The 17,689-nt window shown below is 42.2% G+C and overlaps 1 protein-coding gene across 1 annotated transcript in view; it reads left to right on the forward strand.

Annotated features, from left to right (window-relative positions):
• The window catches only part of LOC138112373 (dual specificity protein phosphatase 13B-like), a 31,922-nt gene extending 14,864 nt beyond the window's left edge, over positions 1 to 17,058 (forward strand). The window contains exons 2-4 of the mRNA XM_069019317.1: positions 7,816 to 8,007; positions 8,690 to 8,910; positions 16,639 to 17,058. Coding sequence (XP_068875418.1) covers positions 7,817 to 8,007; positions 8,690 to 8,910; positions 16,639 to 16,853 — 627 coding nt within the window. The 5' untranslated portion in view covers position 7,816 and the 3' untranslated portion in view covers positions 16,854 to 17,058. The remainder of the gene's footprint in view (positions 1 to 7,815; positions 8,008 to 8,689; positions 8,911 to 16,638) is intronic.
• Positions 17,059 to 17,689: the final 631 nt, after the last annotated feature.

Below are 17,689 nucleotides of genomic sequence, written 5' to 3' on the forward strand. Positions count from 1 at the left end.
CTGAAGAATAAAACCATGCTGAGAGACTGGAAACAACACCCAAGTGACACTTCGTCCTTCTTTGAGCAAGCTCGATGCAGCACACCCAGCAACCCACCTGGCTTTCTCATGTTGTGTTTGGTTGGATGTGTGCTGTCCAAATCAACACCCCTGACCTAGCAGACTGTATACAAAAGAGTGTAGGACTTTGGCTGCATGGCAGTCACAGTTTCACCCCAAACGGCCTTGGAGATGGAGCAGAGAATGTGTCTGTGCTACAGCGTGAACAGGCTCTATCTCCCACACAGTAACAGTGTGAGGCTGAAGTGCATCACCACAAAGGTGAGCCTCCAGGCCACCAGGTCTGCATCAGAGCACAGACTTAGCACTTTTCAGGCCATCTGTGAATAAATCCAAGCTTGTACCTCTCCCCAGGGTCATGCTGTACTAACAGCATCCAGTAACGAGAGCAACACACACTCCCTGCAACTGCAGGCTGCAGATATTGGTAAAGCATTGCTATAAGCCATGAAAAAGCAACTAGGATTTGTGTTGTTCAGGGAGAATGAGGGCTTTGGAGTAGTTGTACCAAAAAACCAGTGTCAGCCAGACAACCCAGCTGGTTCCGACTGGCAGCTCCAAGAGGAAATCAAAGCGGCACATGTTGCTCCTGATTTAGAGCAACCTGCATCAACTTGCCAGCCTGTCTTTCAGAAATGTTTCATCCTTCAATTTTTCAGTAAGCTTCTGAGGGTGCTTCTAGGAGAAAAAACGGAGCTTACCAATTCAGAGAATGAATACCAGTTTTCACCCCCAACATGTTATTGCTGGAGGCAAGAGAGATACAGTGATGTAACAATTCTTGAGCCCAGAAGAAGAGCCAGCCTTAACACAGAACAACTAAATTTTAGGTGAGCTTGTCTTCAAGTGCAAGCATAGTGATATCAAGAGTATTTCATAGCATGTCTAAGAACTGTTTAGTGCTATAATGCTATAGATTGGGATTTTTACTTTCTCAAGAAGTAGTGAAAAATGTCAGTACTGAATGGAGGAAGGAGTTAAGAGTCTGTCAGAACTGACAGTGAAGTCTAATGGCTGAAGTTGACTGCAGGAGAGGACACCAGCGGTGATATTTGATGTAGGAGCAGTAGCTTGGCCAGGAGCTAGAGAGACTGTCAAATATGGGCATGGTGCTGCAGTCACAAATAGCATGGAGATGTGGTAGATGCATTTTGGACCAGCTACTGTCTTTGGGTCATATGAAGTGTGTCTGGTGGTCTGCCAGATCAGGTTGGGTTAATGGATGTAAGGATGCACTTGGCAGGTAAGAGCAGAGGTACCAATGGGCTCCAGAGGGCCTAGTTTTGCAGCTGAACTTCCATGTTCCCAGCCAAAAGCCACATCTTTGCAGAGACTAGGGCTGGAAGGGAACTGATTTTGCTTTACTTACTTGCCAAGAGCCAAGTTCAGGTCCTTAGAGCTCTACAGTGCTCTTGCTCCAGCTGATGATTTCATGAACACCTAGTGCTGGGAGGAACACAGCTCCCTGCACAGCCTTAAACTCAGTGTTCCCTGCATATGCAATGACATCATTGCCACCTGAGGGCCCAAACTCTGGTCTTGGCAGGTAAAAGCCTTTTGGGTCAACTTATATTGGGGTTCTTGCTCTCAATGCATATTTATGTAATGATTGCTGGATGGCTGTAATTAAATGACTATAAAGCACTACCTAAAATGCACCAGTAATAAATTCTTAGTAGTTGATGCTATAACAGGCAGTTACACAAAAAAAAAAATCGTAACCTGCAGATTGTTAACAGTGTCTGGGCCTGTTTAATGCTCAGCTTTAAATAGTTACAATGCACACTATTAAAAGGGCATGTAAAATTTGTAACTAGTAAATAAAAAGTCCAATTCAGAAACAAAATATACCCAAGCTTCAGTGGTGAAGAAGCCACAGAAGAGCTTGGGGTGGATAAACTCTCTCATCTCTACAATCCTTCTGGTGGTGCTACCTATCAGCCATGGTTTCTGTAAAGCATACTCCATGTGCATTCCTCTACCTGGTACAGATTCTGTCCACGACTCTCTCCTGACTCATAAACAAGGTTAGGATCGCACTTACATTACAAATATGCCACTAGGTACAGCAACCCATGATTTTTCATTTTGTGAGGAAGGGATGGGTCAGGGAAATTTAATTTTGCTGCTCATATTTTTCACTTCTCTTATCCACTCAAAGCTTCTGTGTGGGCAATAACTCTACAGAGTTGGTTTCCCATGGCTAAAGAATAAAATAAACATATATTCAAGACCCAGAAGAGTTAGCAAAATCAGCAGGTGGCTGAGTTTTGCACACTTGGTACAACATTGCTGCACATCAAAGGATGGCTGAGTCTGTCTAGCCACTGTCAGGAACTGCACACATGGCTGGTAAATACAAATGTACTAACCAGCTGATGACAAGAGAATATTTTATACTACAGTCACAGAAAAAAACTCAGAGGCCACCCTGCCTTGGGGCCTGCATGCTAATGTACATCCTGAAACAGTCAAGACCATCACGTCTGAGAACTGCAGCCTGGCCCACAGACTTGCTATGAAAAAATTATACATTTTTGAGGCTTCTGAGGCTTGGAAATCCGTAACATCAGTGGAAACTGTGGTAAATTCAGCATATTTGAGAACCAGGATGGGTTGATTAATTTCTTTCTTACATTTGAAAAGTGCATTGCGCCAAAAACGTAGCTGTTGATTTGCCTGGATGGCACACAGAGAAATTTTACTTGGACAGAGGGGAAGCATCACAGTTCCTCTAAAGTTACGACAGAAAATGTTTGCCAATGCAATACTGAGAGGAAGAAAAATCAGATGTTTTTGCCTTTTTTGTGCTGCTCAAGGCTGTTCAGTACAGAGATTAGTCTGCTCCTCAACAAAGGCCTTGCGTGGGCTGTGGAGAGCAAGTCCACCTTATGGATCTTGCCAAAGTCCCACCAAGTGGGTGCCTTGCCCTAAATGTATAGCTGGGTTACAGTTGTGGGTCTGGAAGCCTCTACTAAATTTGGAAGTGCTGTTCAGATTACATCCTCCAGCTGCTGGAGAGATTTTCTTACAAACAGTTGGCTACTCAAATACCTTGTGCCTCCCTAGACACTGCCTCTATCAGCTTTCAAGTCCAGCCAGCCCTACCTCAGTCATTGCTGTGTTTGATTCATACCATCTATATCTCATAGTGCTTCTAGCAATTGATAAATTACGACTCCAGCGAGACTATTGGGTTAAACGCTAAGGAAGGAAGAATGATGACAGTAATACTTGTCATTTGTGTGGCGATGTAGCAACACAAAACCCCCTCTCAAACATATGTTATCTTGGAGGAACCTTTCCAGGGGATAGGCTTGCTGAGAAATGTTTATGGCTTTTGAATACCTGATAGGCATGAACTTGACACGACCTACTTGGCCAAGCCCCAGGCTTCAGCCTAGTCTTTTACCACCACAAATCAGTCTATCTGAAGTATAGTCAGACTCATATCTTCACTGGGATGGCAAGGTTATAGCACAGAGCAGCTTGAGAAAACACAGGATGGAGGCTAATTTGTTCTCAGGATTTAAAGACTCAGAAATATCTTTACTTACATCATAAGAAAATGGCTATGTTTTACCCATATGGAGAAGCCAATATAGGCCCTGGGATGATTAGTATATTTGACACTTGATTGAAATGAGAGCATTGATGTCCTTATATTATATGCAGATCCCTCCTTTATCCTGGCATTGGAAAATGCAAGTTAAAGCAGAGGTTGTAAAGGCTTTCTACTAAATATCCTAGACACAAGAGTTGTTCTTTTCCTCCTGATTTACCACAGCATCATACTGCAGGATTTTCTGTTGCTTCATCTCAGCCTTCATACCATCCTCTGAATTTGATATCGGATCAATGTAAAGTCAAATTGTCAAATTACACTGACTTTTCCTTTTGTTGTTTAGTTAAATATTGTGGAATTGGAGAAATTGGATAAAAGGTGGCATATGTTTCCAAGGACTGGGACACCTGTAAAGGAACACCTGTCTCTAAAGGCCTTCTCCTTGGCACTGCACTGAATAGCACTGATTATGTTACAGATAAAGCTTTAGTCACTGAATTAACTGAATCCCAACCAAAGAATCCACAGTATATGCAGTCCATAGGGGCATTCACTGCTGGGCAGATGGGAATCCTAAACAGTCAGGAAGGAGATGATATCTGAGACCTCTCACAGGACCACTTTCCTTTCTTCCTGGGATAGTTGATACATAAGGAACCATTGACCTGGCTGCTCTCATAGCCCAACTGCAGCAAAGCCACCAACACACATCAGTCCAGGGGGGTGGCTACAGGTGCAGGCAGGGATGGAGGCACAAACAGCCTGTGTCATACTCTGGGTCACTGCATCATCAGAATGACGTGCTTGCAAAGGCCTCTTTGATTGCAATCCTCCTGCTACCTGTAATTAAGGAAATTCTATTGCATAGTTCAGATACAATTACAGTTGCAGTACAAACCAATTCAAAATTAATATAAATATAATGGTAAAACTTCTCCTAAGTGATTGAATAATTACCATAATACAACTCCAGCAGAGCAAAGATCAGGAATGTTTCATGTCATCGTCATTCAGAAACCAGCATTTTAAAATTGTATTGCTCGTTCATACAACACACATCTCAGAAACAGATCCACTATAAAGAGTCAGTGTAGAGGAATTGAGCTGAGAATCATTAAAAACATATTTTTTAAATGAACAGCCATCACATTATTACATATAATAATTTTCCTTTCATACTAAATTTTTTTAATCTATCCATGTTCCTTATAAAACATTACACAAAATTTTAATCGTAGCATTGTTCTCTTTAAACATGTGCATTTCAGTAATGACACTTGCATGTATAAATTTAGTGAGTTAAGATGTTAGACTGCTGCCAGAACTGAGTAGTCATTTATTCAGAAAAAAAATTAATCTTGTTTTTCTCTTTGTAAATTTTCTATGGAAAGCTATTATTTTTTCAGTGCATTCATTATTCAGCATATTAGTTGAATAGTCCTACTGAGGCTTCTTTGCTTTTGAATCATTCCCAGCCTGTTAGTTGCAGTTTTTTCACATTTGAAATTTGAACTCCAGTCCTTCCATTTTATTGGACATAGTGTTTACACAAACTGGTGCTATTGTCCTGTTAAAAAAATGTGACCAGAAGGAAGATGAAATGAGTTTTGTACACACCATCAGCAGTTCACATCTGTGTTTCAACAGGAGTAAATTCCTTAGCTATAACACAATATCCATGTGAGCACAAGCTGAAAGTCATCTTAGGAAAATTCTGAAGCAGTCCCATCTTACAAAGACCATTATTCCACAGCTTTCAATATCCATGTGCTACATGGATATTGAAAGCTGTGGATACATACAGCATGTAGCCTCCTTTTGCCCAGCCTATGCAGTTATGTTCCCTTCTAGAAACAATTTCAACAAAACAACACAAAACAGTCTTTGAAGGAGCACTTTTCCTTAGGTGCACTATACGTCACAGTTATCTGCCCAGCTCCTGTGAGGCTTAGGAAAGCAAGGCTGACAGCAGCCTTCAGTCCTCTGAGGTAATAGGAAAATCAAAGTATTTATACTGTGGACAGGGTTAGAGAAAAGGATAACAGGCAGTACTGAATAAGAAAAAACCAAAACAGTTTAAAGCGACTTTACAAGGAGTGAGAAGTGCCCTAGAGTGGTCATTAGCCACGCTGCAAGGAGTTAGGTACATCAAAAAAGGGGAACATTTGCTGCAGATATTATGAGGCGGGAAGGATTGGAGGAGGCTGTTATTCTTGAAAGTACTTAATGAATTGGCAGATGGCCCTGTGGTCAGGGCACAGGAAATCCAAGTCCCATTTCTGCCGCAGACCTCCTGTGTGGGATGAGAGAAGTGTCCAAAATCACCAGCAGGAGACAGGCAGAGCTGGCACAGGGGACACTGGGGTGGCCAGTGTCAAAGCTGCGATCAAAATCAATGGGAGATGCCTGTTCCAGTAGGGAATTCCTCCATGCCTCCACTTGCATAAAGCCATCCAAAATGGACAAGAACATCTGCTTTTGTTTTCACAGTAAAAGCTGACAGTGGAGGACATAAGCACATTTGGGAGGGAAGCACATTCCACAGTGGAGACCTTTGTAATGCTCTCGTAACAATGCAAGACCATTCTGGGAACATCACTTGGTGAAAACATACTGTATTCAAGAGGCCAAAGCTGCCATGAAGGTGGCAGAAGAAGGTGTACTGAAATAACAGAGGGCTCCTCCTGGTAACTGGGTGGCAAGGCAGATCACCCCACATGCAGGGCAGAAGGATGACTTGTAGGGGCCACCTTCTGTAGCCTAACTCTGACACTGCCCTCCTTCTTTTCTATGGATATTTCAGGGAATTAGTTGCTCCATTTGCCCTTCAGCAAAGCACTGTATTAGTATGAAGGTGCAATGAGCTCCCAAAGCAGGCTAGCATTCAGATCCTCTTGCTTGGTCTTTGTGCATGCAAAAAAAAATTACACCAAAATGTGAACTTAGGGCTAGAGAAGATACCTGGATGGGAAACTAGGAGAACATTTCACCACAGCTGGTGTTTGAAAAGAAATTATCAATGAAGGTGCTTGAACTTAAAAACCCATTTGTTAATGATAGATATGTTGAGCAGAAAGATCCAAGATTTCAGGTTTGCTGTCCTGGACTGTTTTACCCCAAACCACCCCTCAAATCATTTATGTAGAAGACGTGCTTCAGGCAGTGCCAGAGCAAGACTTTGACTCACTGACTACAACTTCAGCCATGTCCAAGACAGGTGCTTCTGTTTTAAGGCTCATGAGTTGACAGATTTCCTACTATCTATGTAATGCAGATGTTTGGCTCATTTTTAGAACATACCAAAAAAAAGTTGAATATTTTCTTTGAACAGAACTCTGGGAAAAATATAATTTCTATTCCCATCTGAAAAAATCCTCCCAACAGTTCAAATCTACAAGCTAACGCTGTAGAGAAGCCACTATTTCAAAAGAAATGTAGCATATGGAAACAGAGTAATTCCAGAGATAAAGTGATGCCTAAAAAAAGTGTTTCTTGTAACTGAAGTACTTGCTTCAAGATTAGAAATGGGATAGTTTGTGAAGGGAACAGAGAGGAGAGGAATGCAAATTAAAGAACTTATTAAAAAAATTAGTTAATGTTCATATGAGTGACAGCTGGAATCGCTGTAACTCATCCAGATTTTTCTAACATGAGCATTTGTCATGAGGACAACCAGTATGGCCGGTAAATACCATTGGAAAGAACCAAACTACTCCTTACAGAGTTTTCCCCATTGAAGTCGACAGTTAATAGCTAATGACTAGTAAGTGAATGACTTACTCTACTCAGTCGAGATCAGTTTGTTGAGCAAATTAGAAGACAAATCAGATTAAGTGTATGTAAAAAAGCCCAAGTTACCTGGTTAAAGGAAAACTTCAGCATACCAAATTAATACCTTATTTCTACACCCTTTGAGTAGATACATTTACACAAGATGTTCTCCATAGCATTACCTCTTTCCATGTCAAAGCAGAAGTTGTGCTGGCGCATCAAGGGCTGGGCTTTTTCACTGTGCTAATAACAGCATTTAGAATTCCACACAGTAGTAGGAACTTCCCCATTTCCTATGAAGAAAATAATCTTTAAAAATATAATGAAGTTTTAATCAACTGTTCGAGAAGGTGAGAGGAAGAAAGGGGGCTGTCAGAAATATCTCTGGCTGGTGGTGAATGTCTGCCCTCCCCTTTCAGGATGGCCTGGGACTCCTTGTGCAGCCAGGACTTACGGCGGCCCAGGATAAGAAGTGCCTCAAGCTGGATGCTTGGCAGTGGGAGCAGCGCTGGGACACCATCCCTGGAGGAGCTGCGGCACCTGCTCTGCACGCGCACACACCCCACAGGGCATGTGGATGAAGTCTGGCCAAACCTTTATGTGGGAGACCTGTAAGAGACAGGAAGGGCTGAAGGTTATTGCAACTCTTCCCTCCAAATCTTCCACTCTTTATTTAAAAAAAGAGAGCTAGGTACTAATCTGGGGACCTCTCACAAGGTCTAAGTGTTGAACAAGACTGAACTGTGCATAGGATGCTATAGCACAGAGAAAATGTATCCTAACCAACTTAAGAAGAATATTCCCCGTCCTGGTTTCTACTCCTGCATTAGTGCAGGAGTCACACACTGCAACAGCCCACTGAAGCTGTGGCATTGGTACTTCAGGCAGTCATGCCAGAGCTGGGTAAAACAGCATCAAGCTCATTTTCTCCTCACTTTGCCAGATGGCATCAGTCCCTGAACTGATGAATGCTCAGCAGAGGTGACTTGGTGAGAAAGCCCTTGAAATGAGAAAACCCTTAGCTTGTGCAGAAATATCTCCCACCGCCACCCTTTATCAGTTGAGAACCATCTAAACATATGTTTGGAAAAAAAATGAGGGAAATCTAAGAGTCAGTTTCTTAACAAGTCACTTCTGTCTCAAAGCATTTTGATGGACACTTTAGACCTGATCAACCTGTCAGAAAAATAGCCACTACCACTTCCTGCAGTTGTAACAAACTCACCATCAGCAGCGTGTTCTTCCCTGCATTGCAATGCAGCAAGCAGATATAATTCCCCATCTTTCTTGCAGGTATGTCGCTCGTGACAAGGCACAGCTGAGCCGCATGGGCATCTCCCACATTGTGAATGCTGCTGCCGGGAGATTCCGCATCAACACTGGGCCCAAGTTCTACAATGACTTGCCTGTGGATTACTATGGAGTAGAAGCAGAGGACAACCCAAACTTTGATCTCAGCATTCACTTCTATCCAGTTGCTCAGTACATCAGAGCAGCATTGAATTCCCCAAGAGGTAACTAGACCATCTCTGCATGTTGCATATCTTCTGCATAGCAGACAAGCAGGGCAAGTTATCAAATATTATTTGACATAAACCAACCACCTGCACACGGTAAAAATGGAGATACCCAAACCAAGTAGCATCCTACGTGCCTCCTGAACTCCTACAGTGAGTGGGAGTTCTCCTGTTTCCCTGAAACAGGGAAGGATGCACTGAACAGCTATTTTAAAGGGTTCTCCCCATGCCTAGTGTTAATCATCAGTGAAAGACAAAATAGCAAGTGTCCTTTATGACCTACAGGGATACACTGACCTGGGAGGAGGCACATTATTTGATCTTTTCAAATTAATGATGGGATTTAAAATAGAAGTGCAAGCATCATATTTGAGTAAAAAGATTCAACTATAATGCTACAATCTGTGCAAGTCCTACAAGCACAGAATAGGGAAGAACTTGCTAGAAAGCGGTTCTGTAGAAGGGAGCTTAAGCAACACCACCAACCAGGAATAATGTCATGCTGTTGCTAGAAAAAGTATAACTTTGAAAGACAACCCACAAAATCCTCAGACTCACTAAATACATGCCAGGTACAACACCAGAGGCTTGGGGCTAATGGGGGATCATTACTACTAAGGGCAAGCCTTCACAAAAGCAAGTCATTACTGTGCCACAAAACTGTATAGATACTACTCAAAAGTAAGTGATTTATTAAGAGAACAGTTACACACTCAGCAAACTGTTTTGCTTGCATCATGCTGAGCTTTAATTTCAATCAGGGTCCTAAAGTACTAACAACCCAGCTTAATTATATGCATTAGTAGATCTGATCCATACCAGACTAGCCAGGAAGGAGAGACACAGTAACTGCAAGCAGTGTACCTTCATGCTAGGTACCTCTGTGTTTCCTGCTCCTTGGAGGGCTTGATCTCTTCTGTTAGAAAATATTTGCCTTTGTGCAATTTAGGGCTGCATTTGGGGAATTTGGATTTTCACCCATTTTTATTACAGCATATGCTATTTGCAATTGAAGTCATTATTGGCAGTGCTCCAGAGAAAGGTAAGATCCAAAATCTGTTCACATGTGTGTAAAAGCAAAGTTCCAAATCAATTGACAAAAGACAGAAAACAACAGATGAATTGTGGAAGCCACAATAGCAAACAAAACTAGTGCTTTGCAAAATGCATACCGAAAGACTAAGTTATGAATGCAGAACAAGTTAGCAGCCCAAGGCGTATTTATCCCTACTCCCATGCTTTTAATATTGCTTTACTGAACTCCATATGGAAGCAGGATTCTGGGAATGGAGACAAGGTGAAATTTAATCATACGCTGTCCAGCTGTTGCTGACATTCATCATTTTGAGAAAAGTGCAACAGTTTAGAAAATATATAAACAAGATGTTCTGGAAGCATAATTTCCTGAGGTACAGAAATTTAGGAGCTAAATACCCATGAGCTGTGCAGGGATGACACAGGGAGGGAATTTTTACTCACATCATTTAGAAGAAAAAAAATAGTGTTTATTATAAGCAGTGAAGTTGAACAACAACAAAAAAATACACCACGTGACAAGAGGCCTGTCCATATTAAATAAAGGATGTAACAAGGTACTACTGTTTGGTTGAGAAGTCATTTAAGACTACTGCTTAACTATTACAAGCAAATTCAACTTTTTTTTTTTCTTTAATGGAAATATATTATCCTTTTTTCCTAAAAGGATAAGTCAAAGTTAAGACTGTATGAAGCACAAACATATTTAAAACTATGAATCGAGTACTCATTAGAAGTAGGTAAGAACTATTACTCCGTCGTGCTCGAAAAAAAATTCTGATGCCTTATACCATTAGTCCAGAAAACAGCATAGACAGATTTATTCCAGATTTCTACCTTAGCTGAACAGAATATTATCTTTGGTGATGTAAGGAGTTTGTTTTTAAGGTAGTTTCTTAAAACTCAGGTGCCAGAGTGTGAGCAAAAGGAAGCAGAGGAGTGTGCACTTCCTTGCTCCTAACTGGGAGCTGTTCCAGTCACAGTGGTCAATGGCTGCATTGCACCCTGACTTCCTTCATTATTTTTGTTGCAGAAATTAGGAAATACATACACAACTACTGCAACCATGCCATGTAAGCATTATTTTATGATCCCTGCTTCCTTGGCTGCCTTTCCTTCAGCACAGCCTGGCTGTTTCTTTGCCCATGTAACAGAGCTCTTTGGGAAGGCTCAGACCAAGAGCAAGCAGATGCACAATCTGTCCCCTTCCCTACAAGGGAAAACATGGAGTTGGGAAAGTATTGGCCTTCTCCCTCATGCTCAAGCTGGAAGGACAACACCTTGAATATCAATTTTGACCCTTTGCATGGCCACCTGTGCAATTTGCATTTCTCTGGAGTGCAGCTAAATGTAAAGTAAATCAGCAGGGTTTTTTAAGTCTAACAAAAGGAGGAGGGAAAGAGAACTTGATGAAAGCATGTCATGAAAACTATTAAACTAGCACTGTGCTGAGAGAAAGATTCCCAAGTAAAGAGCTTGGCCTTTTATTGACCTCTGAACATGTTTAAAACAGGCAGGTTAAAATCACCCTTTAACATCTTGAAATGACAGACTCTCTCAAAGCCATTTCCCTTCCTCCACTTTAGTGGAGCAAATGAAAGCTGGGCTCCCTCCCCTGTCACCTTCTTGTTGGTGGGAGTTATGAAAGCTGCTTAACTTTGGAGAAAAGGATCCTCTTGCTTGACTCCATCGTAGGTGCATTACATCAGTCTGACCTCCCACTCTGCAGCAGATGACAGCTCTTACCTGCTCTGAAGGCGTGGGAAGAAGAGACATGCCACTATTTAAAGATCTCCGTAGGCTTCTTGCTATTTTCAACTGTGACAAAACAGATACTGGATTAATCAAGAAACAGACAGTGGATTCTGCACCTGGCTAAAACCTAACAGGAGATGAGAAAATCGTGGAAAGAGCCCCTAGGGCCCATTAGCTCTCCCGCTGAGCAGAATACTTCTGCTGGATCCAAGGGAGTGTGTGCAGCTGGGACATTCAGTATGGGTGACAGATCTGGAGCCTCATCTTAAGCCAAATTGAATCCATCCTGCAAGAAAGCAAGGGCTAGTTTAGGACATTTAGCTCATTTAATGATGATTAGCAAAAGGACAATAAGTTATTATGCATTTTAATGACTGATTTTGTTCAACAACATTGAATTTCCCAACTTGAATTTGGCCAACAAAGTTGAATGTGCAAACTTTATCCCTAGTGCAAACCCTTTGATGTTAGTAGAGTTACAGCAAACATGAGCTGGATAGAATATCCATAATCCGCTGTTAAAAACCGAGTGTTATTGTTCTGCACAAATCCCAGACAGATGACAGTTATTGTCTGCCTCTGCAAAAAGTAGCTCGAGATGTGTGGTGCAAAATTTCAAATAAGGATTGCAAGATTTAATAATGCCAGAAGCTAAGTGCCCCTACTTCTCCTCCGTTAATCCCATTATTCCTAAGGGATCCTGTTTCATGCTCATTGAGAAGGTTGCAACATGGTCCTCTAATGTGGGGCCAGTCCAACTTCTCTTTGCACTGTATGTTGAACCAAATGGGGGTGGGGAAGGCAGAGTTGGAAGATGGCAGCTCATGGCATGCATTCTGTGGTACAGAGATTTGGTTATAACCTCCTGGCCTACCATATGACAGGGGAACACACAACTGCCTCTGTGAACGTTGCTCTCTGTGGCTGTGGTCCAGCAGCCACCTACAGATCCGAGCCTGAGTGCTGGGATGCCTCAGCTGTGTCCCATGAGGGGCTGATGGAATGGCTGGAATCACCCACCGCAGTCAGCCCATGGAGCAGACATGCTCCAGGCACTGGTCACATGCAGGATGTCACTGGGGGTTCAGAGTGTCACTTCACCCATTTGCAGCCACTGCTAAGAGACGAGGGTCTGACCTTGTAAACAGAACCAAATAGCAACACAGCTTTTGTTTCCTTACTCAAGTTTAACATTCAATTTGTTTGCTAAAAATAATCACACAGTAAATTCAAATCTGCTTTCATTAGAGCAATTTTACATTAATTAAATCATTTCACATGACTGATTTATCTGCAACAAACAAGTCATTTTATTGTCAGTGTACCAGCATTTATCATAGCCTTTGTTTCACTATGCACAGAGGTTAACAATGTGGAATACATACTGCACTTGTAAAAGAGATAATATACCTGCATCTTCATGGGAACAAGTGATTAGAGAGCCATGCAGATTAGGACCACGGTCAATACTTGGGGCTTGTCCAGGCTTTTACTGAGACACCTTCTGAAGCTGTTTGCTGATATAGGAGGACTCTTCTGAAGTGCAGATAAGCCAGAGGAACTGGGAAGAAAATACAGTGTATTCTTTCTGGACACCATGCTCCTCCCAGACACAGACACAAAACAAGAGAGCCAGGCTGTACAAGCAGGAGCCTGGCATTTGTTCTGCTTTCTGTGCCTCCAACAAAAGCACAACAGGCAGTATTTAACAGCAGCATCTGTACCTGTGCTCAGCTTGGCCTTCAGTTCGAGACTGCTGGTGGAGCAGAGCATTTTCCAAGGCAGGAGTCTTCATACAGGTGGGGGGGAAAAAAAAGGACTCAAACAATTTTACAAAACTTAGATTCAGAACATCAAGTCTCCTGTTCCCCATCCAGTTTACATTTCATTTCCAAAATTTAGATTTAATTTCAAAATATATAGCAATGCAAAATCAAATCTAACATCAGGGTCATTTCTTTCTGTTCTTGTTTGGTTTTATCCCTTATGATGCAGTTCAAACCATAAATTCTTTTTCTTTTAGTCCTAGAGTTCTGGTAGTTCAGAAGTTTTCAGACAAAGAAAAAAAAACAAACAAAAAAGAGTGGTTCTGATTCCAGGAAATTTTTTCAGAACATTTTGTTCCTTGTCTTCTGTTATTTGGGGTGCACATTTGGGTGAATGTCTGGATTTCCCATCCCTGCCACCACATTGCAGTTAGGCTTCCTGCAAAATTCTTAAGCAAAGATTTTCCAAAAATCTTTTGGCCTAGCCCTATTTGCAGTATTTTTCAAAGTGAAATTGTGCTCCTGATTCCTTTATGCTCCTCTGAAAATCTCAGATCAGGGTTGTTTGGGTCTCAAGTGCCTCCTCAGAGGAAGATAATACAGCATACATACCCTACAAGGTTGGTGGAAAGGCTAACAGAAGTGCAGTACATTGAAAAAGAAGTCTGATAGAAATTCAAATTAGCATTATCTTTTAGCAGGGGTGCAAAACATTTCTCCATATGCCCATAAAAAGCAGGACTTCACTTCCAAGAATTTTCATGAAGTTAGTGGCATTGACAGATAGATGCAATTTAACTCAAATAAGGGCATCAATATCTCAGTAAATTCTATGAAACTGAATGATAAAACAGAACTAGAAACTCTGCAAAACTAGCTTTACATTGGAAAACATCTTCGTTCCCTCAAAGGTTTTGATGCCCGGTCCAAGTCTGCTGTCACCAGAGCTGTTTTTGCCACTTCCTTGGAGACTATATTTGTCCCTTTATTCCTACTGAAGACACGTCTATCTATAGGCCTGTGCTCAGATTTCTCATGCCGGGATAATGAGAGGTGGCTGTGTCACATACATTGTGGAATTCAACACTTCTCTCAACCTGCTGGCCAGAGCAGGTTTTCACAACACATGCTCACGCTCTCTGAGCATGTGGCTATGCCATCATCATTAGTCAGAACTAGAATGGTTGCTAAATAAATACTCTGTCATAAACAAAATGGGATTTAAGATTAAAAGCTGTGCACGAAGTACCCAGAATTAACACCCAGGGAGATGGGGGCAATCAGTCTAAGGTTTTTGTCTGGGTCTAGGCTCATCATCCAACAAGGTTATTTTTATCTCACTCCCTAATAATAGAGAAATTAAGATGCTGTAAGCACAAACAAAGCAAGGAACTAGCCCTGAAAAGCTGTCCATTCTTTCTACCCCTCCTTACATTTTGCAGAGAAGCAGCATCTGAGATAGTTTATTCCATCTCCAAAGGAAAAAAGCAACATGGGATTGTCATCACTGATTTTTCATCTTTTCTGGGTATAAATTGTACTGCCACTAAAATGCATTTTGTACAGCTATACAATGAATGAACAAGAGACCACAAATGCGACAGTCTAAAAAAAAAAAAAGAAAAAAGGTAGAAAATATTTTGTTTCAAACTTGTGAAGATCTCCAGTGCAGAACTGTTCTGAAATTTTCATGCTAAAAAGACATTTTCTTCAGCTGCCTTAATGGGAGACAGAGCTGTCCATTAGATGGTCAGAAGTTCATATCTGCATCTAATCACTTGTTACTCTAATAATGCTGAGTTGCTGGGCCATGGTCTATGTGAGAAAAATAGATCTGACTGCAGCAAAGGACAAGAGAGCTTGAAAATGTTCATGCATTGTTATAATTGAGTAGAACAATTATACAACAATTGAGTTTCACCCTCAACTAAAAATTTCTCATTGATCTTACTATTTTTGTGAAACCTGAAGCATTTTACAATACTTACAAGATGCAAATTTTCAGGTTCCAGAATGAGCTCTTTGTTTACATCTAGAGGGAAAGGACTACAAACCTGAATTCTTCCATCTGAGAGCAAAATTTCCCTTTAAATTAAAAATTTCCTTTAATTTCAAGTAAGACCATTTAAAAAAAAATAATCTTCCAACATGGGTCAAAGGCACTTGTTAGAAACCTGGGAGGCAATTGCAATACAGAATTGAGTTTCTTGGCCTGCTTCTGTTCATGATCACAGCAGGAAAACCAAAAGAAGAGCAGAGGGAAGGAGGAAGTTATACTGCTGCGTCCCTGGAAGGCGTTCCCTGACGCTCACTTATAGGAACAGGGGAAGGATTCATGACGTTACCCTTAATGGACTCCTAATAAAGATGCACACCTCACACTGAAATATCTGGAAAACTAAGAACATTTCTTAAATTGTCATTCTGCTGGTCACTTAATAAACAAGGGAAAATACAGACATTAGGGAAGGACAGTGATTAGTAGGCTATAGGTAGGCTATAGAAATAAAATTAAAAAAGGGTGGGCTATAGAAATAAAAATGCTTAAGTGAGCTGGTGCAAATGCCATATACAAACAGCTGTTCTTAATGATAACGCCCATTTTCTTCACACACTTGCAAAAAAGTCTGGGCAGCAGTCAGCACCCTCAGAAAGCATTCCTGCCCTAAGCAAAGAAGAAAAAAGAGCTTGTGGAAAACCAGGAGCATTCCTGTAACAGCAGTGAGCAATCCTGAGCATTGCACTTCTGAAATCCCAAGTTTCCAAGCCCTCTCGTAGTAAGTAACCTGCCAAGGCTGCTTCCCACAGCATGGCCTTCAAGCGTGAACTCTTGAAACTTTGCCAGCAAGTACATCACTCCCAAACCCACACATGAGCAAGCAGGGACACAACGGATGGCAGGCTGGGCAGGAGGGATAAGGGTGTGCTGTCAGGCTGACAGCTAAGCTCAAACAAGCAACCGTGGATCCTGGAACACAATTACTAATTTTTGTCCCCAGCCAGTAAACGCCCCATGTTCCCCAACCAGGGTAACTGCACCAGGGCTGCTCTGCAGGGCTGCACACACCTGCTTGCCCATCCCCAGTACCAGCTTCCATCTCTGCTCCAGCACAATAACTCCTACCATGAGGCCTGCTGGCATAATTGTAAATCTCTCTCCTTTTTCCAGGCAAAGTACTGGTTCACTGTGCAATGGGAATCAGTCGGTCTGCAACTCTTGTCCTCGCTTTCTTAATGATCTGTGAAGGTATGTCCCTCGCCGCTGCAATTCAGACCGTGCGCTCCCACAGAGGGATCTGCCCCAACTCTGGCTTCCTCCAGCAGCTTTGGGAGTTGGACCTTCGGTTAGGAAGCGGCACAGGCAGAGGAGCAGAGGCCTGCTAGTGCCAAGAAGGTGTGTCTCCTGGCACCAGCCCAATAGATGCTGCCCTTACTGAAGAGTGCAAGGATGCTGTCAGGACTGCTCTGTAGCTGCACGGAGAAAGTCTGGGGAAAGGCTGAGCATGAGCAAACTGTTAGGAACTGGTAGGCATGTATTTTTTGGATAAGCCCACTAATTGGAAAAAAAATGAAATAAAGAAGGATTCAAACTGGCCGTTTTGCTCACCTGGGCCTGTTTATTTAACTACCTGTTGGGCAGGGCATAAGGAGCAGTTGGGTTTTCATGCAGAATTAAAAGGCAGCACAGTCAACTTGAAAAAATGCTTTTTACTTACTTATAATTGCATTTATTTGGCAAGAGGGAAAATGACTAAACTAGTAAAAATAAAAAGAAAGCATGAGGCTTTTAAGCAAATCTTTAACATTTCACATCCAGCTGGGTTAGGGTGAGACTGCAGGTTTTGCAAGCTGACATGGTCCTTTGGTCTGACATGGTGACAGTAGTCAGGATCCAATTCAGATCTTGGGCTCCCTCTATTACAAGCTGTGGAGGCTCTTGATGGACCTTCACAAGTCCTTTTCACTTCATATCTGTGGCAAATACTCAGAACTTAAGGACCATGAAATCCTCAGGAGCCAGTTCTGGAGGTCTCAAGCAGACGCTGTACCCCAGGGCTCAGCTGTTGACAGCCTCTCTGCTGGTCAGAGGAAGGAAGGTGTCCTCTTGCACACATGGAGCAAGGAGCATGCCCGGGGCACACTGCCTGCTGGCACACTGCAGGGCAGCGCAGTGCCAGACAGAAATGTCCTCCTCTTAGCTTGCAACGCAACGCTCAAAA

The sequence above is a fragment of the Aphelocoma coerulescens genome, chromosome 6 (assembly GCF_041296385.1).
Source record: "Aphelocoma coerulescens isolate FSJ_1873_10779 chromosome 6, UR_Acoe_1.0, whole genome shotgun sequence".
NCBI lineage: Eukaryota > Metazoa > Chordata > Aves > Passeriformes > Corvidae > Aphelocoma > Aphelocoma coerulescens.